The sequence below is a fragment of the Callorhinus ursinus genome, unplaced genomic scaffold (genome assembly GCF_003265705.2).
Source record: "Callorhinus ursinus isolate GAN/ISIS: 27379988/994484 unplaced genomic scaffold, GSC_fseal_2.0 scaffold45, whole genome shotgun sequence".
NCBI classification, from domain to species: domain Eukaryota; kingdom Metazoa; phylum Chordata; class Mammalia; order Carnivora; family Otariidae; genus Callorhinus; species Callorhinus ursinus.
This window is the reverse complement of record NW_027397107.1, coordinates 7,388,243-7,413,970: the sequence shown is the minus strand read 5'-3', so window position 1 is coordinate 7,413,970 and position 25,728 is coordinate 7,388,243. Positions and strand designations below refer to the sequence as shown.

Genomic DNA, 25,728 nt, shown 5'->3' with positions numbered 1-25,728 from the left:
GTCTTCCCTGCTGCAATCTGAGATCATGTCTTCATAATGTTTGCTCACTTGTTCCTGCCTTAACACTCTTCTGTGAGCATGAGGGTTATGGCTGCTGGTCTCCCACTTTGTTGTCAGCACAATGTTTTGATGTTTTGGTCAGTTGCCCTTGACGGTCTCATGCTGGTGCGACTACCCAGTTATCAACACTATAATTCAATTGCTTCGAATTTGTGTGTGTGTGTGTGTGTGTGTTGTGTGTGTTGTATGTGTTGTGTGTGTGTGTGTGTGTGTGTGTGTGCTCACTGCCAACTTCCAGCCCTATCTCAGCCTGCATCCCTGCTTTGCCCAGTCATCTCATCATTCCTGAGGCCAGCTCTGTGCAGCGAGCTCACGGAAAGCAACTGGCTACATCATGGAAGATAAGGTATTCCTAAACAGCTCATGGGCCTTGGCAGGGAGGGGAAAGGAGAACACAGGGGACACATTGGCCCCTAAGAGGGGCTTGAGGCCAGAACCAAGGTGTCCATTGTCTGCTCGCGTGCCCTTTTCTGTTCTGGGCGCTTGGCCTTGCTCTGCATCCGCAGGGGGTGGCAACTGCACAGCCTGCTGGAACCCGGCTACTTCTCACCTGACTTGGTGGCGAGCCCGGGGTGCTCTTCATGGGCAGACATCTCAACAGACGTGAGCCAAGACAAGACTGTGCAAGGGGCTCCAATGACTACGGCTTCATTCACTTTCCCAAATAACTAGGAAGGATCATCCTCAATAATTCAAGCTGAGCTATGCTGAGAGAGAGAACGTGCGTTCTGGTGAGGCTGTGGACAGGATTATCACCGCGGCTCCCCCACTGTACGCTCGACATTGCCAAGTCCAGGCCACGGCCGTGGCTCTCCCGGGTGCTGGTGAGCACTGGACTGACCGCACTGATGTCTCGGGAATGTCCACCCAGGATGAGCAGAATATTCCAGGAGGGGCCCCTGACTGCACCTCTGAGCCACAGAGGGCTGGGCTCAGGAGGTGGCCCAACCAGTTGGCTCATCCTACATCACGGAATCATGGAAACGAAGGGTCAGAGAGAGCAGAGATGGCCCCCGGCCACACAGCCATTCCCCAGCGGAGGCTGGAGGGGAACCCGCCCCTCCTTACCCTGGGTGTGATGGTCTTTCCACCAGCCCTGACGCACCACTGCTTCCCAGGATCTGAACTTCTCTTTCTACAGAATGAGAGCATGGCTGTATCTTTGCCCTGTGCCTCCCACTGAGGTGGAATAAAGATAACTCTGTAAAACAGTCTAAGTTCATCAAAAGGAAGGGACCTCAGGAGTGGAAATGCGCATGCGGACACACACCCAGGGAGGCACTGCCTTTCTCCCACCTATGAGATCCCTAAAAAAATGCCAGGGGCCGCCTTCTGAGCACGGGCCATGCGTGAGTCACTGCACTGAGTGCTCCCCACAGGTGACCCCAGTGGATGCTCTCGAAACTCCTCTCAAGCTGGCACAATTCTTTCACATCTGCAAACGAGGACAACTGAAGGGTCGAGAGTCTAGGTGACTGGCCCAAGACACAAAGCGCCAAGTCTACGACTCCGGCTCCCGTCTTAGGCCAGAGCATGTGCCCCCATCAGTGCCTCCCACTGCCCGTCTCCCTCTACCAGTATTTGCTGGTGTGTGTACAGCTGTCCCCTGAATAACGCCAGGGTTGGGGCGCCGGCCCCCACGCAGGTGAAAATCCACTCACAACCTCTGACTCCCCCAAAACTTAACTACTAATAACCTACTGTTGACTAGCATTCTTACCGATTATATAAGCAGCTGATTAACACATATTTTGTATGTATAGTCTCACAATGACGTAAGCCAAAGAAAAGAAAACGTTATTAAGAAAATCATAAGGAAAGGGGCCCCTGGGTGGCTCTTGAGGCCAGTTAAGCATCTGCCTTCAGCTCAGGTCATGATCTCAGGGTCCTGGGATAGAGCCCTGCATCGGGCTCCCTGCTCAGCAAGGAGTCTGCTTCTCCCTCTCCCTCTGCTCCTCCCTACACCCCTGCTTATGTGCTCTCTCTCTCTCTCAAATAAATAAAAAAAAATCTTCAAAAAAAAAAAAAACGTAAGGAAGAGAAAACACACTAACAGCACCGAGAACCATATGCATGTGAGTGGACTAGCTCAGTTCAAACTCGCCTTGTTCAAGGGTGACCTGCATGCACATACGATTAAGGATTCTGCTGTTCGGATTACATATTTCACTGGAGCCTGTCCCGGCTTCCACACTGGTTTCTGCTCATGGAGGAGCCAGACCCTCAAGGCCTTTGAAATGCCCCGCAGTGGGTGATCCATAATTGCTGATTGATGCATGGCCACGGCTGCCGCAGACAGAAGGTTAAGTCGGCTTCTGCCAAGCCTCTCTATACCTGATGCTTCCTGAACAAAGCCAAGCTGAACAGCATGCACCAAGGGAGCTGAGTGGAGACGCAGAGGAGCAGGGCCTGGGTCTTTCTTATGCTCATTCGCATTTTAGAAATACACCCTTGGTCCCCTTGCCATGTAGCCTCAGAGCAAATGGATTAAATTCTGAATTAACCAAATGAAATGGTATAATACACAAGCAACGTGAAAAGAAGAAAGTAAGGGAGAGAAATAAGCTTTGCGGAGTTGTGGAAACCTAGAGATGGGCCCCGTGAATGGCATGGAAAGATGTTTAGGAAACACTGCTGAGTGGGGAAGAAAGGTCAAGAACTGTATGAACTGTTCAAGATGATTTTCATTTAAACATATGTGTCACGTATGTACGTGGATCTAGATGCTCAGGTACAGACTGATCTGTGAGTGCCCGTGTGTGTGGTTCACCTCCGCGCATTCACAGGCGTTAGGCTAACACTGATAAGTGTTAGCTGACTCTTCTTCGGTAATTTCTAGAGCTTCTATAAGGTAGTGACACTCCTTTTATAAAAATAAGTATACAAAATACAAAAACTAAATAAAGGTCCCCAGTTTCCAGACCCTTCGTTAGTCCAGAAGAGCTACTGAGGCAATGGCAGGGGCCCCCACCACACACACCAGAACTCTCTGAGCGCATCACAGCCTCCCTAGGGAAAGCCGGGAGGAGACCATAACCTGCTCCAAAAGCCCTCTCTGGCCTCCCTGGCCCAACCACGGCCCATCCCACATCTGCCAAGAGCAATCGCAGGGACAGGAGCCAGAGTTCATCCACTTGAAGATGGATGTGTCCAGTTGGGTAGGATGGATAAAGCCTACTGTGTGCAAAAACTTCTACAAGAACTGGTGAAATGAAAATATCACCTAACCTGAGACCGGACTCATGACTGAGCCCCAGGTGGCAGTGGGAGAGGCCAGACTGGAAGGGGTCAGAACCTGCGGATCCAACGGATCAACATGGTTGGGAGGGGCAAGTGACTGGGGAGCACCCCAAGAACAGACCAGTGGAGAGAGAAAGTGCCATCCTAGAGATGTGGTGGCGGGCAAGGAGGTATAGGCTCAAGGGGCCTGTTATCATGGCATCAGGAGAATACCAGAGCACCCCATGGGAAGAGATCCCCACTGGTGGCACCAGCCCCCCAGCTGATAGAGGGACTGACAGATCAGACATAGGGATTCCAATCAGAAAAAAAGTGGCGGGACTCCAGGTTCTGTAAGATATACATCTCTTACATCCTGTACCCGTTAAGGACAAAAATGTGTGCAGCTCTGCATCTTCCAGTGTCTAGACTTGTGCCTCCCACAGAGAAAAGATCCTCCAGGGGATCTGCAGAATGCAAGATGTCCCCAGACATGCTCCTGCCATTCAGAGAAGCCAAGTATGAGTTAGAAAGTAAGAGCTACCATGCCTACCTGCCAGTTCAGCCTACCCTGGGCTCTTATACCCACAGCACAAACGAAAGTTCATGGGGACGCCTGGTGGCTCAGTCTACCTCTGGCTCAGGTCATGATCTCAGGGTCCTGGGATCAAGTCCCACAACGGGCTCCCTGCTCAGCAGGGAGTCTGCCTCTCCCTCGCCCTCTGTCCCTTCTCCCTGCTTGTCTCGCTCTCTCTCTCTCTCTCTCTCTCTCTCAAATAAATAAATAAAATATTTTTAAAATAAAAATTAAAGGGGTGCCTGGGTGGCTCAGTTGGTTAAGCGACTGCCTTCGGCTCAGGTCATGATCCTGGAGTCCCGGGATCGAGTCCCGCATCGAGCTCCCTACTCAGCAGGGAGTCTGCTTCTCCCTCTGACCCTCTTCCCTCTCGTGCTCTCTATCTCTCATTCTCGCCTTCTCAAATAAATAAATAAAATCTTTAAAAAAATAAATAAATAAATAAATAAAATAAAATAAAATAAAAATTAAAAAAAAAGAAAGTTCACGGCCTATCTCCCTCAACCTCTGACCCTTCATGACTCAGGCCTGGTGATCTCAGAGGAAACACTGATTTGAACAGTGGATGCTCCTCTCCACCCTCCCTATTCCACGCGCTCTCTGATCCACCCTGTTCTCCTACTCCAACCCAACCAACGGAATTGGAGAACGGTGCAACCAGAAGGGACCTTGAAAGCCACTTAATTTCAATCCTATTATGGAGGACAAAGTGAAGCTCGTAAGATGTCTAAAGATAAATCAGAGCATGGCCAGAGCTAATGCCCAGATTTCTGAACCATTCCAGGACACGTCCCCAAATGGAAATTGCAGGGGTCAGAACATACACATGGATGTCCCTCATCCAAAGCTCGAGGCTTGCTAAGCCAAGTGCGGCTGGTAGACCAATGGGATCAGCCTCATGCGGAAGCTCCTGAGAATTGCAGACTCTCAGGGCCTATCTCGGACCTATCACGTCAGGATCTGCATTTTTAACAAGATTCCTGAGTGTTGTACATGCACAGTAAAGTTTTAGATGCCCTGAACTCCAGAAATCCCCCTCTGATCCACCTGTACAGTCAAGCAAGAAGGAGCCCCTCCCTGTCTGTGCCCACCCTAAATCCTCACTTTTCCTCAACCCGACAGAAAGCCTGGAAATGAATGGCAATAAAAAACAAAACAACAACAATGCTCCCATTTCGTCAGCGAATGCTTCTCCCCTCATCCACGGGGAGCCTTTGTGAGACACTTAAATCTCCCCGTTAAGCAAATAGCATGACCGTCCACACATGGACGAACAGGTGGCAGATGACTGGTGAGGGCCCCGATGAGCGCAAGCGGGCCGGGTCATTAAACACTGCAGGTGGACAGGTGTGGCAGCCGGCCCCCAGCCTGAAGGGGGTGAAAACCGGGGGCTCAGCCAGCCACCTCGAGGAAGGAGTGCGCACGCAGGAGGGGGCAGGGGGACCAGAACAGAAGAACAGTACCCCAGGCCCACCCTCCTCTCTTCATCTTTCATCCTTAAGCCAGCCAATGCCTGACATGAAGCAAGTCACACATCTTTCCTGAAGGTCATAGAAGAAACAGGGACAATAATTCATGTGTCACAAGTTCACAGTGAAAATAAAATGAGAACGCGTAGAGAAAGAGCCAGGCACAGTGCCTGACACATAGTGGGGGCCCAATAGAGAAGAGCTTTCTCTGCCACGTCTTCAATCCCTCCCATCTCTGAATGTCCCAAAGGGTTTGTGCTCTGTCGGAAGGAGGCTGGGGAGGGCCACTGAGGATCCGACTGGTCGGAAGAGCATCCTGGCCACTGGGATTTTTAAGAGACGCCCAGATGTTTCTAAAATGGGACCAAGGCTGCAAATCTCAGCCACCGCAAGACCTGTGGATTACACACAGCTTATCTGAATGCAGTGGAAGTCAGGATAGTTCTCCCCTCACTGCCTTAATTGAGTGATTACTATATGGCCAGGGACTAAGCAAATTGCTTTATATACATAATTTCACTTAATTCTCATCTACCCTGCATCATGAAGATTCCCCTTTTTATTTGTCAGCTGGGGAAATGGAAGCTCAGAACAGTTAATAAGTCACGGTAAGTGCCATAGCTCCCAAGTGGCTGCCCCAGGACTCGACCCCAGGCCCGTCTGACTCGAAGCTGTAATGAGCACCGGGAGAAGGCTAAGGAAGAAACCATAGCGGCGTGAACACAAGAATAAGCCACACAAGTGGCCTAAGTCTGCACAGGCTGTGGGTAAAGGAAGAGACGCTGAGGGAGACAAAGGGCCACTTAAACACAGGGTGATCTTAGGGAAAGGAGTTCAATCCTGGTGTCTTCCTGTCTGGGGGCTCCCATGGGGGTAGAGGGGAAGGAAGCCATGCATGGGAAGAGCTGTTAGCTGGCAGAGAATATGCCCATCTCTATCTTATTGGCAAATCAACAGGCATCAAAAGAAATATCCCAGATCACATGTCCCATCGTAGTAGTAACAAAACTGGGGTTGCTGGAGGTCCGGGGAGGAGCTCCAGGTTCCAGCCCTTTGGGTGCAGAGCCCAAGGTGGTCAGAGGACATCTGTGCACCCCCTGCATTAATAATGCTGCGTGAGCAAGCCCGACATGGTCAGCTGGCTGGGAGAGGCAAGCATTCACCAAACCCTCCTTCAGTAACTGGGCAAGATGCTACAGAAGGGAGGTGCATGGTGCTATAAAGGCCAGTCATGAGGGCACCCCTGCCGCGTCCCCTTCCCAGCTCTGGGTGGCCAGGGCAGGCCTCCTCAGGGGAGTGAAGACTGAGCTGAACAGAAAGGAGGAGCTGGGACCCCGGGAAGCTGTGCCATGGGGACCATCCGAGGCAGAGGCCAGAAATTTCCGGAGCCCGGAATTTCTGGAGCACAGAACAAGACACACACAACTTTCCACCACACAGGGGGACTGCAGTGGAACCACATTGGGGGAGGGGGGAGGGACCATGCAGAAGGGCCAAGGCCGGGGGGGGGGGGGGTATGCTGGAACAGATGGATGGCAGCGTGCAAAGACAGAGGGGGACGGCTTCCAGAAGGACTGGGGCTGTACCAGAGCAGGCAAGGGCGGTGGGGTGGGACTGGCAGGGGAGAGAAAGAATGAAGGACCCTTGCATCCCTGGCTCACGGGGCAGTTCACGAACATACAAATGATGGGGGCAGGGGTCACCCCGGAGCATGGCTGGGGGTACATCGGCCAAGGCTGCAGCTCTTTTCCTGGCTCGGCCACGTCTATAAACCTGAGCCAAGCCCTCAGGTGGAATCTAGAAACAGGGTTACTGCCAGAGTGCGCCATGCTGTTTCCGGGAGGTATTGTGCACTTGGAGAAGATGAGAAAGAGGGAGCAGGAAGGTGTGGGGGCAAGGATTAAAGGGCCAGGACCGGTGCCACAAAGGGCCCCATTAACCTGCCGTCGGGTGTCTACCTGAGGCAGGATAAGGGGCTTATTAACTGATAAGAGGCAAGTACCCAACGTTCGCTTGGGGAGTTTGCCACTGGTTTGTGAGGAGGCAGGAGGCTCCCAGATGATGGAGGGAAGTAAAGATCCATCTGTCTCAGGCTTTGTGCAGCTTCTTAGGCTGGGACCCACCATGGCTCCTGGCAGCCCTAGAACCCCTTCTATTCTGACTGTAAAATGCACAACACTGACTAAGAGCACACAGCTTTGGAGTCCGACAGACCCGACGACCCCACCAGGGCTGCCGGAAGCCCAGCTGTCTCGTCCGTAGAAAATGGGATGATGACATCAACCCCCAAGGACTGCTGACTATCAGAATAATGACATCGACTGTATAATTAGCTGCTGTTTGGTTGAGCAGTTACTCTGCTCTGGGTACTGGATTCTAGGCTCCGGTTTCTGTTTTATGTTAATGATCACAGTTTCCTCAGTGAGTAAGCCAAACTGTCAAGATTTTATGTAATGAACCCAGCATCTCCAGGTCAGCTAGGCTCTCAGAAACTGGTAGTGAATGGTACTCTCAGTGGGTACTGACCCATGCATACTGCTGCCTGGCAAAGCTATCTGGCTGAACTACCAGCCTCAGAGCCTGACCCAGGGGGCTTTTGCTTCCCCGTGAGCCAACCGGGTGGCTGAGGCTCAGGCAAGCTGGGGTAGGGAGATGCGAGGAGGTAAGAAATATCCCAGACAGCAGACACTGTCACTCTTGCTCAGACCCACCTCAGATGGGTTGGGTACCAGCCCATCTCCACGGGCTCCGAGTAGGGTGAACGTTGGCCACCTGGAGCCCTGAGCAGTCATCAGAAGAGGGCCACAAGAAAGTCTCCTGATGCCCACAGGGCCTGGAGACCCCAAGATGGCTCAGGACCCCACTCAACTAAGGCAACTGCAAGGTGCAGAGGAATCCCAGGACTTGTACCCACCAAGGGCATGGCTGTGGCTATTCTTCCTTAGCTTGGGAACTTGGAGGGACGTGGGGACACCTGATGTCCTGGGAACAGACTTTGAAATTATTCTTTCAAAGCCTAGAGAGAAAGCGGACTGTCACACTACAACCTTCTACCTCGGCTGTTGCGTTCAGGCAGACCTGCCATCACTATGTGATCTCAGGCCAATCAGTTCATCTCTTCGATTGCCTTGTCAGGGTAATACCAATAATAGCTACTGTGTCGTGTTATTTTAAGTTTCCCCTATGAAAAGTGCCTGGCATATAAAAAGCATTTTATTAATGGTCACTATTTATAATATGACTTGCTTCTTCAACAATAAGGAGCTCTTGGAAAGCTCTCCCATCTTCTGATTAATTTTTTAAGGTACTACGTCCATCTATATCAGGGGTCTGAAACTGTGGCCTGTGGGCCACGTCCGGTCTGTTGTCCCTTTATGTAAATAAAGTTTTATTGGAAAACAGCCAAGCCCATTCATTTACATGTCGTCTAGGACTGTTTTCCTGCTACTATAACAGAGTTGAGTGATTGCAACAGAAACCAGATGGCCAGCAAACTCTAAAATACTTACTATTTGGTTTTTATGAAAAAGTTTGCCAATTTCTGATTACACCGAAGTCTCCCAAACATTAATGAGCACCATAGTCACCGAGGGTGTTTTTTGTTTTGTTTTGTGGTAGTTGTTGTTTTAAGAACACAGCTTCCTAGGGCCTACCACCAGAATACTAGATTTAGGAGACGTGGCTCAGGAAACTGCATTATAATCAGTCCCCACCACCATCGATGATTCTGATACAAGTGGCCTGAGAACCCATTGGAAGAAGCCCTCGGTCTGTGCAGTCAGTAATCCTAAGTGACACCAGGGCCCAGGTCATCCCCTTGAAGGGGCAGATGGAGCCTCGGTAGGGAGTGAGTCAGCACTCTGCATCCAATAAAGGAGTGCAGCCTGCCACCCCAGCAGCTTCCTGCTTCGTTTTAAGGTTCAAGGCAAAAAACCTGGAACGCAAAGAAAACAAAATCACAGACGATGAAATAAAAAAAAGCATCGGTAATCCCACCACCCCAATATGACCACTGTTTCCATTCTGATCTGTCGATAAGGTCCTGGTATTTTTCCTAGGTATAGATGTGAAAATACTTCCCCCTCATTTCAGGAAAAAGAAACAACAGAAACTGCTTGCAGCCTTTACTCACTTGGAAATAAGGTGTGAACATTTTCACGTGTCAATAAATATTGCTTTAAAGTATCATTTTTAAAATATGCAACTGTAAAGAAAAGAACACAGTAAATATATTCATGTATCAAATGATCACACTGTACACCTTGAAACTTACACAGTGTTATATATCAATTATTAACTCAATAAAGCTGGAAAAAAAGAAAAGAATGCAGTAGATCCCTGTGAGCTGATAGGGAACAATCTCAAGGATAGATTGTCGGCAAAAATAACATAGTGCAGAACAGTGTGAATATAAGCTGACGTCTGTGTAAGAGCAGGGGGGAAGCATCTTTCCTTGGACAGGACTGACAGGTCTCTAGAAGGATATGCAAGAACCTCAAATAGTGCTGACCTCAGGAGCAGAAAAGCAAGCAGAGACAGACACCTACCACTAAGCTACCTTCTATGCTATCAAGCTTTCTTACTATTTGCACGTATATCCTTTCAGAAATAGTAAAAATCTGGGGCGCGTGGGTGGCTCAGTCAATTGAGCATCTGCCTCCGGCTCAGGTCATGATCCCAGGGTCCTGGGATTGGGTCCCACACTGGGCTCCCTGCTCCAAGAGGAACCTGCTTCTCCCTGTGACTCTCTCTCTCAGCCTCTCTCTCTCTCTCTCTCTCTCAGTTTCTCATGAATAAAGAAAATATTTTTTAAAAAGCTGTAAAAATGTGCTTTGGAAAAATGTCATTCTTAATCCCTGCAATGAATTACATCGTATGGATGGGCCAGAATGTGCTTCGCTAGCCATTTATCATCAGATATTTAAACAATTCTGACTTCATCAAGTTGACTGTGTCCATCGCAGAGGGATGAACATCCATACACATAAATATGGGCAGCCATTTGTGATTATTACCTTTAGGTTAATGTCTCAGAAGGGGAGTTATAGGGACATGGGCTTCCCATGATTTGAGCCTTGTAATGAAAATGCCAAGCCACCTTCCAGAAAGGCTGCCCCAATCCACACGCTCAGCAACAGCAAACGTGTGCATCCATTTGTCCCTTCTCTCATATGGCCCCTTCTTTCTGCTAGTGCTTCTCCTGAGAAGTCCACAAGCCCCCCACACAGCCCCATCAGGCAGGCATTTCTCCCCCAGTAAAGCAAGCCCGGGCAGGGACTGGTGCTGTTGGGAGCCACTTCCACACGTAACAGCTAATAATAGTGCTCAAATCCTGCCTGCTTTTCCTAGAGGCCGAGCCAACAATGGGGAGCCCTTCGGCACCCCCTCCACTGGTCCCAGGCCAATGCACCGAAGCGCATTTATTTGGAAGGATTCACTTTGAAAAGCAGTTTCCAGAACCATTCAGGCGCCCTCCTCAGGGCTCTGTGTCAGGCCCTGCTGGCAGCCGGACAGACGCTGGTGTTCTCCCCTGCCTGGAACAGGTCTGCATGGCCACCGCACAGAGGCCCCTTTGAATTCAGGATGCCTGTCAGGTAGACAGGCTTGGCATTTCTGAGACTGGTACAAAAAAAAAAAAAAAAAAACTGCTCCAGTCTTTGGCCAACTATCTGCAACTCTTGTCCCACGGTAAATCGTAGGGCAGGGCAAGCATCCTGTGCAAACATGGACCCCAGCAGGACTGAGGAGAAGGCAGTTCCAGCCTCCCACAGTGCCTCTGAGGCCAGCACGCAGCCTGGGTGGCCACCAACTCAACCCATGGGGCCTCCTCCCGCTGATCCAGCCCAGAGCCTGCCTGTCCAAGCTTCTCCAGTTTCCTATAGCCCCCAGCACCATCCTCAAGGACCAGCCGTGGCAGGAAGAGCACACAGGACACAGAACGTTCCAGAAGAGGAAAGGAACTCTGGGCTGGGACTGCCAGCCTGCCAACTGACTGCAGGCCTCTCGGGGGCCCTGCCTGCAGCTGTCTTCAAGGGGGATGTCAGTGTTAACTGACCTCACACTTGTCACGGAGATAAACAGACAAGGCAGCAGGCCTTACGAGTGCCTTGGTATGGAAGGAGGCGGCAGTTTGGTTTGAGCTGAGGAAGCCACTACAGAAGCTGCTCTAGGAAATACGAGAGGCCTCTTTACCCAAAGAGGGTAGAACTAAAATGCCTTAGAAGTCCAGGCGTCCCTCAGAGACCCGCCGGTTCAGTTCCAGACCATTGCAATGATGCACAAATGGCAATAAAGGGAGTCAAATGAATGTTTTGGCCCCTCAGTGCAGATAGAAGTTATGTTTACACCACACCGTCGTGTATTAAGCACACAAGAGCATGATTTCTAAGAAAATAATGTACTTACCTAAATTAAAAAAATACTTTATTGCTATAAAATGCTAACCATCCTCTGAGTTTTCAGTGAGTTGTCATCGCTGATCACAGATCACCAAAACACAGATCACCACGAGAAAGTTCAAAATATTCCGAGAATTACCAAAATGGGACTCAAGAGACACCAAGTGGGCAGATGCCACTGGAAAAAAAGGCACTGACAGATTCGCTTGACGTGGGTTTGGCACCAACCTTCAGTGTGCAACAAACACAACAAAATGAAGTGTGCCTGTCGAAGTTGTGCTCTGTAGTCTTGTGATCACGTTATTATTCCAGTAAGCCTCTGAGGCAGGCCAACGTTGCTAACAGCCTACAGGAAGAATGGAAAGCAGAGGTGTGACCTAAGTCCCAGGTCACAGGCCTGAGCTTTTCCCCAGTGGCTGGGACCCTTGTCACTGGAAGTGTGGGCAACAAAGCAGCAGCCTCTGGAAGCTTCTTAGAAATGCTGACTCTCAGCCCTTCTCTAGGCCGTGCAATCAGAATCTGCATTTTCACAGGATTCCCCGGCCTCCCGCAGGGTTCATGTTCACCTGGAAGTCTGAGAAGCACTGGCCATATTATCATCCCTCCTTTCTCTACAAGACAATGGTTCCTAAACTTCAGTGAGCCTCAGAGTCCCCCAGAGGGACTCCTTGTCCCCCACTTCACTCCAGGTCTGACCCACTGGGTGTGGGCATGAATCCCCAGCATCTGCCGGTTTAACAAGCTCCTGAGTGATCAGATTGGCTGGTGTCTGCCGACCTCACACATACCCGGCAGCGAGGGGAAGCTAGGTGGCCCCATCGCAGACTGGGGACACCACTGCTTCTCAACCTTGACTGCACAGCTGAAATCACCCAAGGAGTCAAAGAAAGCAGGGCTGTGCCTGGGGTTCACCTCCAGATTCTGATTTAATGGGTCTGGGGTGCAGCCTGGACTGAGGGAGTTATATCATTTCACTAGGTGATTGGAATGTGCAGCTAAGATTGAGAACCACTGATTTAAGTGACCTCGTTGAAAACCTGGTTTTCCTACTTACCAGTCACATGACCTTGGGCAATCCCACCAGTCTGAGCAGCTTTCCCATCTTTAGAATGGGGAGAACAGCTACCTATGAAGACTACTATAAGATCTATTAGACACCTGGCCCATAGTAAGTACTCAGTGTATGTTCGATGCCTCCTGTTCCCTTTCCCTGATACGATTGGAAGTGACAGGTCAGCTAATGTTTCTGTCTTTACCCCAAATCCCAGCCTCTCTGGAAAAAGGAAGCATAGAAACAGGTTTCCTTCTAGACCATTCAGGGAAAGATCAAGTCGCTAGGGCCTGTATTTGGGGAACAGAGCTGACTCCAAGGGCCTGCACCCCGGCTGCACACTCAAGAGAGCCCCACGCTTGGGGCATAAAGCTCTACTGCAGCTATTTTGAAATTCTAATACTTTTTGAACATCTTGCACTGGGTCCCACCAATTAGGGAGCCACTCCTTGGAGTGGAGCGGGGAAGCCAGGGGGGCCGGTATAAGGGTGTCAGCAAATCCTTCTCTGGCTGGTGGAAGCGGAGTTAATACAAGAGGGTAAAGGGCCTTGTACCAGAGTGACCTGGCAAACCTCTCTCCACACTAAACGTACTAGGGTATTGTGGAAGGGACAAAAAGAGTGCATTAACCGTCTGTGTGAAAGACCCAGGAAGAGAGCGACCCGAAGTTCTCCGTCCTTCCCTCCAGAAGCTTGAGGTGGCAGCAGGTGGTAACCACCCTGGTGGCCGAGCCCCAGCTGGATGGACTCCTTCTCCTGCAGCACACCTCTCCATCACCCCGTGCCGCTCATCCTGCATGATGGGTGCGCAGCACGAAGGGCAGAGAGGTGAGAAGGAGCTGTGGCCGGGGATCTGCAGCAGCTGGCTGGTTGGTTAGTGTTCTCGTTGTGTGGCTTTCCTCCCCTCGTCCGAAAGCGTGTTTCCCGATCAACCGTTTTTCCTCTCCCTTTGCTTTGACGCCTGTGGTTTGGGGGGCTGCCCTTGTGGACATCCCAAAGCCTTCTGCAGTTCACGGGAGAACGGGCTGCATGAACACAGGGCTCAGGCACTGTAGCCACGGGGAAGTTTCTCACTTGCTCTCCCCCACAGTCACTCTTCCTCCGGGCAAGTGAAAGCAGGACGTTACAGGAGAAGATGCAGAGATGGAAAGGACATGCCTTGAGGACATGAGGGCCTCTGCTGGAGCGGCTTCTGCAACTTGACTTTGCAGGGGCAAAACCACGCTGGGCAAGGAACACTGGGAGCAAGTCCAGGCTGGCAAGCCCCCACCCGTCTTGGTTTCCATCCTGGTACCATGATCCAGTAGGACATCTGGATCAGCGAGGAAGTATGTCACCAGAACTTTGGAGGAATAATAAAATACTGAAAGTTCGTGAATTTTTTTAAGAGTAAAAATTAGTACAGACTTGATTTTACTCCCAGTTTTAAAAACCCCTTTTGCAAACTCATACCCTGATATAGTTTCCTTAGGTGTGAAGTTACTGGGAGGGCCAGTACTTGTCCAACAGCCTGGTTACATCGACAGGAGTGTGTAAGGGGTCTATCAACTGTCAACATGTGTCATCCGGGAACAAAAGGTCGAGAACTTCTACCCTGAGACATCGAAGGATGTTAACCCTGTGGGAACCAGCTAGAACCACCTGGATTAGTAAGAACTGTATTTTGCTGCCAAAATCAGATGAGTCAGCGAGGCGATTGCTTTGGCTATGGAGCCAAACACGCTGGCCATCCTCGGCCCTACGGAACAGGACGCCAGGGCCTGCCAAGAACAGCCAGCTAGCAGGTAATCACAGAGGAGAAACGTTCTGTAGCAGACTCTACTTCCAGGGACTTCCTTTTACATACGAGACTCGGCACTGGACAACAACTGGTTTCCTGGAGCTCTGAGAGAGGAATAGAGGAGCTGCGTGGCCTGAAGACAGCCAGTGGTGACAGTGCAGGGGCTTCTAGAACCACTCGCTGCACACCTGCAAAGCCCCCACAAAGACAGGCCAGCAAAGGCATGCTAGAATAACTCACACTGCCTTCCAGCTCTGGGCACCGCACTCTAGAATTCAGTCACCAATTGGGGCGAGACTTCATCTGCAGCCAGAAACTCGCAATGAAGTCCAAGCAGAGGAAGAGAAGCAGAAGGCTCCTGGCTTCAATTCCTTCACGTCCTGCCGGTGGGTTGGCCACACACTCAACCTATTTAACTAGGACTTGAACAAATGCTGGGAGTGTTCGTGGGGGTAGGAGGGTCTGTCAAGGAGCCCTAAAGGAGAGAAAGGGCATGAAACATTTGTTCAGAGACTACAAGGACCTAGGCTAAGGATATAGGATATGAATCCAGAAACTACTCTCACAGTTATGTTCAAAGAGTCACTGTCCACCAGGAGTCCCTTGCCAGGAATCCCTAGCAGAGGCCACTGCAAGGGTCAGAGGTACCGTCCTCCCTTGAATAACCTCGATTCAGAGGAGAGAATGGAAAAAGAAGAAAGAAAAACAAGCAAGAAGGAAGAATGAATGTATTTGAGGAAGTCAGGAAACCCAAGTCCTTCGCCTGGTTTCACTTCTGCGCAGCACGGCTCCTGGCTTCTGACTCAGTTACGGAGACACTGGGTAAGTCTCTTTCTCAGGGCAAAAGGAACTACCCTCGCAATGGCATTAAGAGTGTGCTCCTATTAGCGTGCTCCGCATCGCCTTCCACTCGTCGCAGAAGTCCGCTATCTCCATACCACCCTCCTTGCACCCAACCCCTGATAGTGCGCTCACACCTAGGGGTGCGCGGTCCCTCCATCCCAGCCGAGGAAGAAAGGATGCCTCAGTAGAAGTTAGAGCATCAAACCTTAGGAGTCCAAGATCCCTCCCAGCACCATCTCCATTCCAGCCGGAAGGAATCTTTCCTGATCTGATGCCACAAGGTTAGGAGGGAGCCCAGAAAGGACTCCTTCCCAAGTCCAACCATCCCCCTTAACCAACAGGTTAACCAGAGGGAGAACAGGGCCACTGCATACAGGCAGCAATCCACGACACGTTTTGAAGGAGCCAGCCCCTCCAAATCAAGGCTCTGGCAGGATTCTACAAACCACTCCGAGGACAGTTACCATCTGTTTATGGAAAGAATGTTAATAACCCCCAATCATAATCAAATAGGCAACCACTTTACTTTAAGTACCTATTAACGGACGCTAATTCACAATGGAACAGTCCTGGAGCGCCCATCCACAGGCCCATCAGAGGCACCAGCACATGTCTAACCATTGGGATTAAAAGCCAGCACGGGCTGATGAAGCACTCGATGTACCACCAGAAGCCCTTGCTGCAGGTCTTGACTACCTCCTCCCCAGCCTTTCGCTTCGCTGCCCTGCTGTGCGGTCTCCACAGTGCCCAGAAAGCAATGAAGGAAGTCTCCTTAGCCAGGGAAGCAGCACCCACCCCAGCTCAGCTCCCATTTCCCCCGCTCCGCCCCCAAGCCAGGTGAGCCCAGGCTTGAGAAAAGTAGATTAAGAAGAGGCATTGCTGAAAGCCCCATCGGAGGCGGACAGCATTGGAGGAACTGGCTTGATTATATTCGTCCTCTGGCTTCATCTCTCGGCCCTCCCTGGCTCCCGCGCACGGCACGTCCCGGGGAAGCAGGGCCAGTGCTGCCCTAGCCCGCTGTGTGCTCGGGAATGCTACTGTACTTCTCTGGTCTGGTCCCTTCTCTGTACAATGGGGACATTCGCCTAAGAAGCCTAAGGTCTATTTCAGCTCCAAGAAAACATCACTCTGTCTCCTTCGTGGGAGAAGAGGAAGCCAAGAAGCATGAAGGACACCACCACTGCATCCCTGATCGGGAAGTATAGGGGCACCTGGGTGGCCCAGTTGGCTAAGCGACTGCTTTCGGCTCAGGTCAAGATCCTGGAGTCCTGGGATCGAGTCCCGCTTCGGGCTCCCTGCTCAGTGGGGAGTCTGCTTCTCCCTCTGACCCTCCCCCTTCTCATGTGCTCTCTCTCTCATTCTCTTTCTTTCAAATAAATAAATAAAATCTTTTTTTTTTTTTTAAAAGGAAGTATACTTAGGAGGTTGTCACAAGATCAGAGACCAAAGAACGTACACTCTCCTTACAGGTTGAGAAAACCCACACGTATGCTTCTTTCTCTGGTTAAATAACTATGATACCTAATATGAAAACTATGGGGCATGTTTTATTATTTAAAGACACTCCCACATCATCGACTCGGCTTTTTTTCTAACAGTTGTGTGAAATGAAGATGGCAGGTACACCGGGGCCGTTCACCATGGGGCAGCCAAGGCCAAGGAGTTAGGTGGTTCGCTGGCCCTGGAAAGGGGCTGAGGCTGTGAGCGGGGGATCCTAACACAATGCAGCCTCACCAGACCGAGAATCCAGAGCACGACGCCTCCTTTTCTCACTACGGCTTCTTGATCGGTACATACAGATGCCACAAAGCCCCTGCTGGTCTACTCCTCTCACTACGGTCTTCTCATGTTCGGTTTGAAAATATTTTGTGAGGGAGAACTTGGTACAAACTCTGAACCACATCACTTCCAGGCCCAGGATGCACTGACACATTAGTTGTTAAAAACACTGAACACTGAAATGTCTGGGGCGCCTGGGTGGCTCGGTCGGTTTAAGCGTGTGTCTGTCTGCCTTCCACTCAGATCATGATGGGGGGCGGCGGGGGTCCTGGGATCCAGCCCTGCATCTGGCTCCCGGCTCAGTGGGGAGCATGTTTCTTCCCCTCCCCTTGCCCCCTCCCACTCGCTCTCTCCCAAATAAACAAAATCTTTAAAAACATAATAAAATAAAATACTGAAATATCTATGTTTCTGTACCTCCTAGTAGATCTCTCGTGCCCTGCACATCCCTCCATTCCCCTATCCAGCAATCTAAGAGTTAAAGCCCGGCACAGCAGAGAGCCTCCAGGTCCCCAGCTCCTGCAGGGGGGCTGGCTTCAGTTCTGAAAGTCAGCTCCCACACTGAACCACACCAAACACTTTAAGGATCACCCCTGCTGTTCTAAGTAAGACCCTGGGCTTCAGCCACAGCCCCAAGAAACCCCCACCACCCTGGCTCAGCACCATTTCAAAAACTTTGTGATTCCAAGAGATGCACTTCCTGCTAGTGTGACCACTCCCCAGGCCAACTGTGATCAGCTGATGGCAGGAGACGGAAGTACAGAGGTGTATGGGATGATGCTTTTTCTATTTATTTCTGTAAGATCTAGTATCTTCATCTCCCATAAACTACGTGTCCGTTACAATGCCTATAGACGCCAACACGGAGAGACCTCTGACACCTGACAGGTCAATAAAGCAAGATGCAGAAGGATACTAAGAGTGTGAATATGTGCATCAGTTAAACACACACAAAGCAATGCCTTTTGTAAAGGTACATATGCCCACGTATACATAAATGCACGCATACATCGGTGTAGAGCTTTTCGTGTACCGAACGTACGTTATCTGTACGTATTGCATATCGTGTGTGACCACTCTTGGGAGTGTTGTAGTCTTTAGTCACACTGGTGAAAAATGGTGATGGCACAAGTTCTCTTGTCCAAATAAAATTTATTAACAAGATCAATATAAGAGATATATATACTTATGATTGTTTTCTAGAGGTCTAAGAAGGCAATTTGTGACCTGTAAAGAATAAACAAAACAAAACAAAATATACATGTATATGTATACATACACACAGAAGTATAAAAATGGGGCACCTGGGGGGCTCAGTCCATTAAGCATCTGCCTTCAGCTCAGGTAATGATCCCAGGGTCCTGGGATGGAGCCCAAAGCCTTATTGGGGCTCCCTACTCAGCGGGGAGTCTGCTTCTCCCTCTCCCTCTGCCCCTCTACCCCACTTGTATGCAATCCAAATAAACAAATGGGAAATCTTTAAAAAAAAAAAAAAGTATAAAAATGAACTGGTTACCAGACCTGGCCAACAGCATTGCCATGGGGTGGAGGCAGCCCACAGGGTATGAGTTTGGCTAGGAGACAGCCAAGGGGGGAGGGCAGGTGTGCAGAGACAACAAAGAGAGGTAGAGACCAAGGAGAGAGACAAAAACAGTGAACTGAGGGACACACACGGAGCCCAGGCTGGTGGCGGTCTCTGGGAAATGGAGGTGACAGTTAAAGCATTTTTAGTTTTATTAGCAACGTCTCATCTCTGTATTCTAGGAATAAAACATCAGATGCAAATATAAAAACAAAACTGTAAGAGTTGCTTATTCTGAGCGGTGGGAATAGGAGTATTTGTTACACCAACCTTTGTATTTTTGTCTTTTTCTTATTTGTCAGGAGGAAGTAAAGTTCATATTAACAATCCCTCCCCGTCCACACGCTATGTTTGGGGCCCTCAGATGTGGAGGCTGGGTGTTATTTATGAATTCCCTTCATCATCCCCACTCTACCTCCCACTGCCCAGACACCTCACGTTGCCAAAGTAGCCCTTACTAGCCTGTTACTGATTCACAAGCTGTGTTTGTTTGTTTGTTTGTTTTGATTATAAATATAGTCATCCATCTGAAGTTCAACGAGCATTTGTCAAACACCGCGCAAAGTTTCAGGCACACTGGGCTGAGTGATCTGTGGTTTCTGCCAAGTTGCTCCTGGTCTAGCAGGACAGACAGATGATGTGTGTGCAAAGTAATGACAAGGCACTGGCATTAGTGCAGAATCAAAGCATCCTGACTAAACACTGTGTGCAGCAAAGGAGGGTATGAGTGAGTCTTGGGAGGGCAGCCCTTTGTAGAAGGACAATGAAAGGAGCCAGGAGAGGCTTATACGTGAAGAAAAGAATGGGAGAACTACAACCATGGGGCCCCCTTTTATATGCCAGTTCTACACACATCTCAATACAGCAACCCAGGGAAGAAGGAGAGGCTGCGAGGGTAGAGTAGCTTTGCTAAAAGCAAGGAGCAGTTAAGTGGCATGGCAGAGCGTGACCCAGATCTGAACATTCAAAGCTGAGCACGGGCTGGATAAGAAGGCATGGAGGTTCGCCGGAGTCAGAGTCGGGGGGTTTCACTCTTTCCTGCATTGGGATGCCCGACTGGCAACAAAGGACCGGGGGTGGGAGGGGGGTGTATGCAGCCTGGGGCATTTGCTTACTCATCCTAGGATGAGGCCCAAGTACAGGGACCGGCGGTAACAGAGAGCAGAGACAGGGAGCTTCAGCCTTGGACACACCTCCACATCTGGCCTCGAAGTGCAGCCTCCTTTCTTCAGGCTGCGGGCTCTAGAGGAGGGGACACTTCCCTCCCGCCTCGTGGGACATGTTCTCCTGGGCCATCCAGAGCCAAGGAGGCAGTTCAACCCCGGGAGAGGGGAGCAGGGGCTGGGAGAGGCTCTGAGGACAGCTGAGGGGAAGGCACCGCCCTGGATGCTGCCTAATCCATCCGACATGGGGACACACTGTTCCAGAAACCGGATGACAATTAATAGGAAAAATCTGCTCTCGCAGTGCTGCCAAGCGTGTCACAGGGTCTCAGCTGGTCTCAGCAATGCCCCATTGTCCCCTTTGGCTGAGGCCCTCATGCTTTCTCAGGTGGAAGAAGGAATAGTTATAGTCAGAGGTTCCTCCCATGGTCTGAAAACTTTATACCAGCAATCGGGCCAGTGCTCGAAGCCACGGGCCCAGGGATTAGGCTAGGACTGTAGGCTCGGGGCTCACCCAGTGGGATTCATCTTCGAACCCCATGGGAGCCCTGTTTGGCACAGGGGAATACTGGCAGATAAGACATCTCCGATCGAGGTGCCTCACAGTGGTCTCGTCTTGTTTAAGTCGTGGGGCTTTGGGCCAAACTTCCATCCCCTCTCTATAATTTGCCTGCATAAGTATCTCTCTTGGTCAAAATATTTCATAGGATTCACGAAAACCTGGCTTGCCTTGCTCTGACTTGTTCAGCTAAAGCAAGAACAGAAAGAGGGTATAGAGGTAGGCAGCTTCTGAGAAGCCAGGCGGCCTGCCCTCCTGTTTTCTACCCTTCTGTCCTTCCTTCTAAACTTTTAGGGGAGTCAGAGAATATTTTGAGAATATAACAGAAGGAGTGGACTAGTGCCGTTCCAAACCACCCCCCACCCCACAGCCACATACACCCAAACATTTGCATAAGTTCAGAGGGCCCCCGTCCCCGTGGATCTCATTCACGTGCCCTCCTTCGGTCCCTGAGTCCCAAAGTCAGGACTCTCCCCACAGACCCCAGTTCGTGTGTAGAAGCTGTGGAAATTCATCTTTCTGGGTCCCGTACTCTCACCAGAAAACCCCAACCTAGAGCCTCGCTCAGCAAGCTGACAGCGGGCAGAACTTTCCTCACCTTCCCCACCCACCTCCCATTGAACACCAGCCATAAATGGAAACCCCAGAGGGGAGCAGGTCTTGAAATTCCAGTTTCTGTTTGAGAACTGGTACCCAGCCTCCCCGGAGCCATCTGGTCAGATCCAACCCTGAGACCAGGCAGATGGATGCTAATTCACCATGTTAACCCCTTTGGTGCCACTCCGCGAACCCAAGCCTTGGTGGGAAGCCTCGAACCACAGCCTACCCCGGCTGTAAGGGGGCTTACAGGACTGGGCGTTGTGGAAGCAGGCCAGCAGATTTAGCAATCGTGTTGCTCTTGGCATCTGCTCTGGGACCCCGCGTAGAGCTGCGTGCTGAAATGCCACCGTGCGGGCAACGTCCCGACACCGGGGTCCACCACCTGACATCTAGCTCGCTAATACCTTTGCATCACAACTCCAAGGGTGCAGAGGGAAACCAAGCTACTCAAACAAAGAGTCCTTTTTCTCACCTACTTCCTTCACAAACTACCGTCTTGCAGCAAGCAGCCCCATTCTGCGATGCTTCCCACACTCAGGGAAAACCAGGCGGACCCTGGCTTGGCCCCCACAGACACCAACCAACACTGCCTCTAAACCACCACTACCAACAACAAGGTTCCGACAGGAGTCTCCACCGGGACGCTTGTCAGCCTCACCAGCGGAGGCCCCCTTGGGGAGCAAAGGGAGACTAAAACAGCGTCTTTTGATCAACAAGAGCCCTGTCCCCCCGACACACATCCAGGAGACCCTTGCAAATGAAAATTCCACCTTACCCTTCATTCCAAATTTGGACCGTCGACCATACTTGTTGATCATGATAAAGAGAACCACCAACAGGACGCAGGCAAAAGCAGCAAGTCCCACCGCTATGGACACCTGGGAGGGGCCAAGAGCAGAGAGTTGAGAAGAGTCACCGAAAACCCTCATGCCAGGGAAGTCACACGCGCCCAAACGGAAGTAGTCTTATCGAGGGATCCACTGCAGCCCATTCCAAATTTCACCACTGAGTCAATTCCTCAGCAGAAGTAACTCATAAGACCTTCAGAACATGACAAGAAAATTAATTCCCCAACTGGATGAGAGAACGTTCCGTGGCTCAGCCTCCCATCTGCGGGCCGTCCATCATAAGCAACGCAAGGGCAGGCCTAAGATGTCTCTGTCTACTGTTTGTTGTTTTCATTAGCAAAAAAAAAAACTCTGCGCCTTCACATTGACATTCTTTACAGGAGATCATCCAGAAGGTTTTAGGAGATCTGGAGTCTTACAAAAAAAAAAACAAACAAACCTTTGCTCTCCTCCTCAGGGAAATCTCTGGCTCTGAGAGTCAGGCGGGGGGGGGGGGGGGGGGGGGGGGGAAGCCCACCCAAGGGGATGATCTGAGCAACTCTGACTTTTGTAAAAGGCTTGTGTGGTTAGCATTCCCTTCAAATCAGGCCCAGCCAGGCTCCTAACAGAATGGGGTTTTCAAACCGTTGTCTTCCAAACCCCAGGGCCTGGAGTGGATCCTCAAAGACTTCCTCAAACAATGACTTATTCTCATCAAACAAGGAAGGTTTCAACTACCTGAAAGGAGGTCATTCATCACAGTTTTTTTTTTTCTGCTGCATATGTTGGGGTTCCAAGTAAGATAAAATTCCGGAAACTTAACTCCTAAAACGAAGTCAGTAAACACCTTCCCCTTGATCGGGGAATGACTTACCCCAAAAGTGTCTTCCTCCGGTTTGTGGGTCACAGTGATGGGCGTGGGGCTCACGTCATAAACTGAAAACCAACCAGACCAGGAGGGTGGTTAGCTTACCGGCCGTGAGAGGCTCAGCCACAGTCCCCACCTGACTCCCAGGCCCCCCTCAGGAGTTCCTGCTGGAGAACATGCCCTGGCTTTGCAGGGGCCCCCAGAGACCAGGTTCCCATCCAGTCGCCTGGCTGGTGCTGACAGGTCAACGGCAGGCTCCACAGGGAATACAGGACCCTCCCTGCCAGTCCCCTGCCCCCATTCCGGAGTAAATAATGTCACCTGGGCAATGTAGGCCATGAACTACTAGATACAAAGGAGAAGAAAAAATGGTTTGGGATCCAGGCCAGGGTGTGGATTGGGCACAAGTTGCTGATGACAACATCCGGTGTTGACATTCGGCCACCCTCTGCTCTAGGCCCTCCTTTTTCCTGTCCCTGGCTCTCCCGTGCCCTTCCTTTCTCCCTCTTTACTCCTCAGTGAGACCAGGAGACCCACGGCCCCAGGAACAACCCACTGTCCACTCCCCTGCCACGAACTTCAGAACACAGTGGCAGCCCAAGGTAAGCTACCAGTCCATCTGCCCAGGAAACCCCACCTTTCCCAGCAAGGCCTGGATGGGAAGCCAGTGTGTCCTCCATCTCAAATCACCTCCTGGGCAGGAAACGGCCCCAATTCAGAATTCCCTGGAGGGACATTCTGGGAGACGACAAGTCCTCTCAAACCAAGGACAAATGAAGGAATCACAGATGATCTGCACATCCGTGCCCAACAGTAAGGGGTGTCCTCAACAGGACTTCCACTATCTCAGGCCACACACGGAGCAGAAACAACAGGGCTGTTGCTGTTAGTTTCCCATGGGGGAGAAAAGGAAAAGCCATAAATACAGATTTCCCCACAGCCCATGAGCAAAACACCAAATTTTGCGGGGGGATTGTCTAGTCCTAGCCCCAGATTGCTTTTTTTTTTTTTAAAGATTTTATTTATTTATTTGAGACAGAGAGAGCACATGAGAGGGGGGAGGGTCAGAGGGAGAAGCAGACTCCCCGCTGAGCGGGGAGCCCGATGCGGGACTCAATCCTGGGACTCCATCCCGGGACTCCAGGATCATGACCTGAGCCGAAGGCAGTTGCTTAACCAACTGAGCCACCCAGGCGCCCCCCAGATTGCTTTTAAACTGAGCCTCAATAATTCCACTTTAGGGGCGCCTGAGTGGCTCAGTCAGTTAAGTGTCCAACTCTTGATCTCAGCTCAGGTCTTGATCTCAGGGTCGTGAGTTCAAGTCCCTCACTGGGCTCCACACTGAGCATGGAGCCTACTTAAAAAAATAGTAATTCCACTTGAGGACACACAAGCCTATCAGGAGACTGTGCAAGTCACTCACAAGGTGAGTCCCCCGCCAGATTCTGGGTCCCTCAGAGCAGGTGAGAAACACGGACTTAGAAGCTCCCCCTTCTCTCCACAAGGACAACTGAGATGACCACCGGGTCTACCTGGGCATGGGAAACCCCATGTTCTTCCTGACACCACCCCTTCCCATCCAGGCAGGGAGACCCACAACATGCTCAGACCTTAGGAAACGCCCTGGGGGAAACTGAGGCACAGAGCCCAAGAGGTGTGCAAATGGAACTACCCGAGAAGTATTTCTACTCTCCGGTTCCCCTTCACAGTTCCCTCAGATGCTCTCAGCTGCCACGGGTCTGGGGCTGGCCGTGGAATAGGAAAGAGGGCTATGTGGAGTCAGTAATGACCTAAAGTATCAGAATAAAGCAGTTTCAAAGCAAAAGGTAAAGCAGACTTACTAGAGACAAAGTTATCCGTGCTCTCTGCAAAAAAGACAAAGAGATAATTAACAAGTGTCGTAAAAACCAGAGCAGATGCGCTGTATCTTCCTCACAGGTACGACCTCTCCCACTCACCATGAATGCCCCGTTACCCTGGCAACTAAAAACTAAAATCCTTGACCTATCACCCCTCCCCCATGCTACACTACCCCTCCAGGGGGTGGTCTTCCAAGTGGAGAAGGAATGAGAGATAAAGCTCCTGGTTCTGAGGGAGGTGGCCCAGCCTCCCTGGGTCTATGAGATGGAAAATTACATCTAGAACAATCCTCACCCACAGTCCTCTCCGCTTCAGGTACCCAGAGTGCTAGGGATGCTGGTGGTTCCTCAAAGCCAAGAAGAAATGCTGCAGGGTGGACATTTCTTGAAAATGCCAGCTATGATCCCAAGACAGAACTCCTCAAACTGATATGTAGAGTTTATTCTAGCAGGTCCCTGAGATGTTCCTGGGAATCCCTCTATGAACCTGCCCATCTCCCAAATGAAAATGTGCTATTGGATCTTTGCCTCCAGAAATGGCTCAGCTAATGGTGAAAGCTCATCATTATTGGACATTGTTTATAAGCCAGGGGCTGGGCTCAGTGCTTTGTGTAACACATCACTCGATCCTTATAACCATCTGAGGAGGTGGAGAGCATTATCCCCACTTAACAGAAATAGAAGCAGGCTTCTAGAGATTAAGTGATTAACTGAATCTCAATGAGGGAATACACTGAGCTGGATTCAAATCCAAGTCTGGGCTCTTAACCACTCCATGAGAGATTCTCCAATTCTAGCATGCAATAGAATCATCTAGAGGGTGATCACTACCATTCTCCAATAAAAGGAATGAGGGCTCCTTGGAAAAATGCATAATTTCAGGCCTGGGGCAGAAAAAGTACAAGATGTGCCTGGAACATCGTGTGGTACTAGAAAGTAAGAGAGTGCTCCAAATTAACGGGAGCATGGGAAAAGAACAGAGGAGTCAAAGTGAAGGAGTTTCCAGTGACCAAATTTGGGACAATTTAAGCAACAAAATAAATAAAGACAGCCATGGATTGTTACAGGCTGAATTATATCCACCCAAAATTTGTA

At 50.5% G+C, this 25,728-nt stretch overlaps 1 protein-coding gene across 6 annotated transcripts in view; it reads right to left on the bottom strand.

Annotated features, from left to right (window-relative positions):
* Positions 1–25,728, bottom strand: part of NTRK3 (neurotrophic receptor tyrosine kinase 3) — a 401,430-nt gene that overhangs the window by 217,740 nt on the left and 157,962 nt on the right. For all 6 annotated transcript variants that reach the window (XR_012375172.1, XM_025893114.2, XM_025893115.2 and 3 more), the window contains 3 exons: positions 24,616–24,639; positions 22,781–22,842; positions 21,855–21,957 (listed from right to left, as the gene is read on the bottom strand). Coding sequence is in view for 5 of the 6 variants with exons in the window: in XM_025893114.2 (XP_025748899.1) it covers positions 21,855–21,957; positions 22,781–22,842; positions 24,616–24,639 (189 nt within the window). In the remaining variant the exon portion in view is untranslated. The remainder of the gene's footprint in view (positions 1–21,854; positions 21,958–22,780; positions 22,843–24,615; positions 24,640–25,728) is intronic.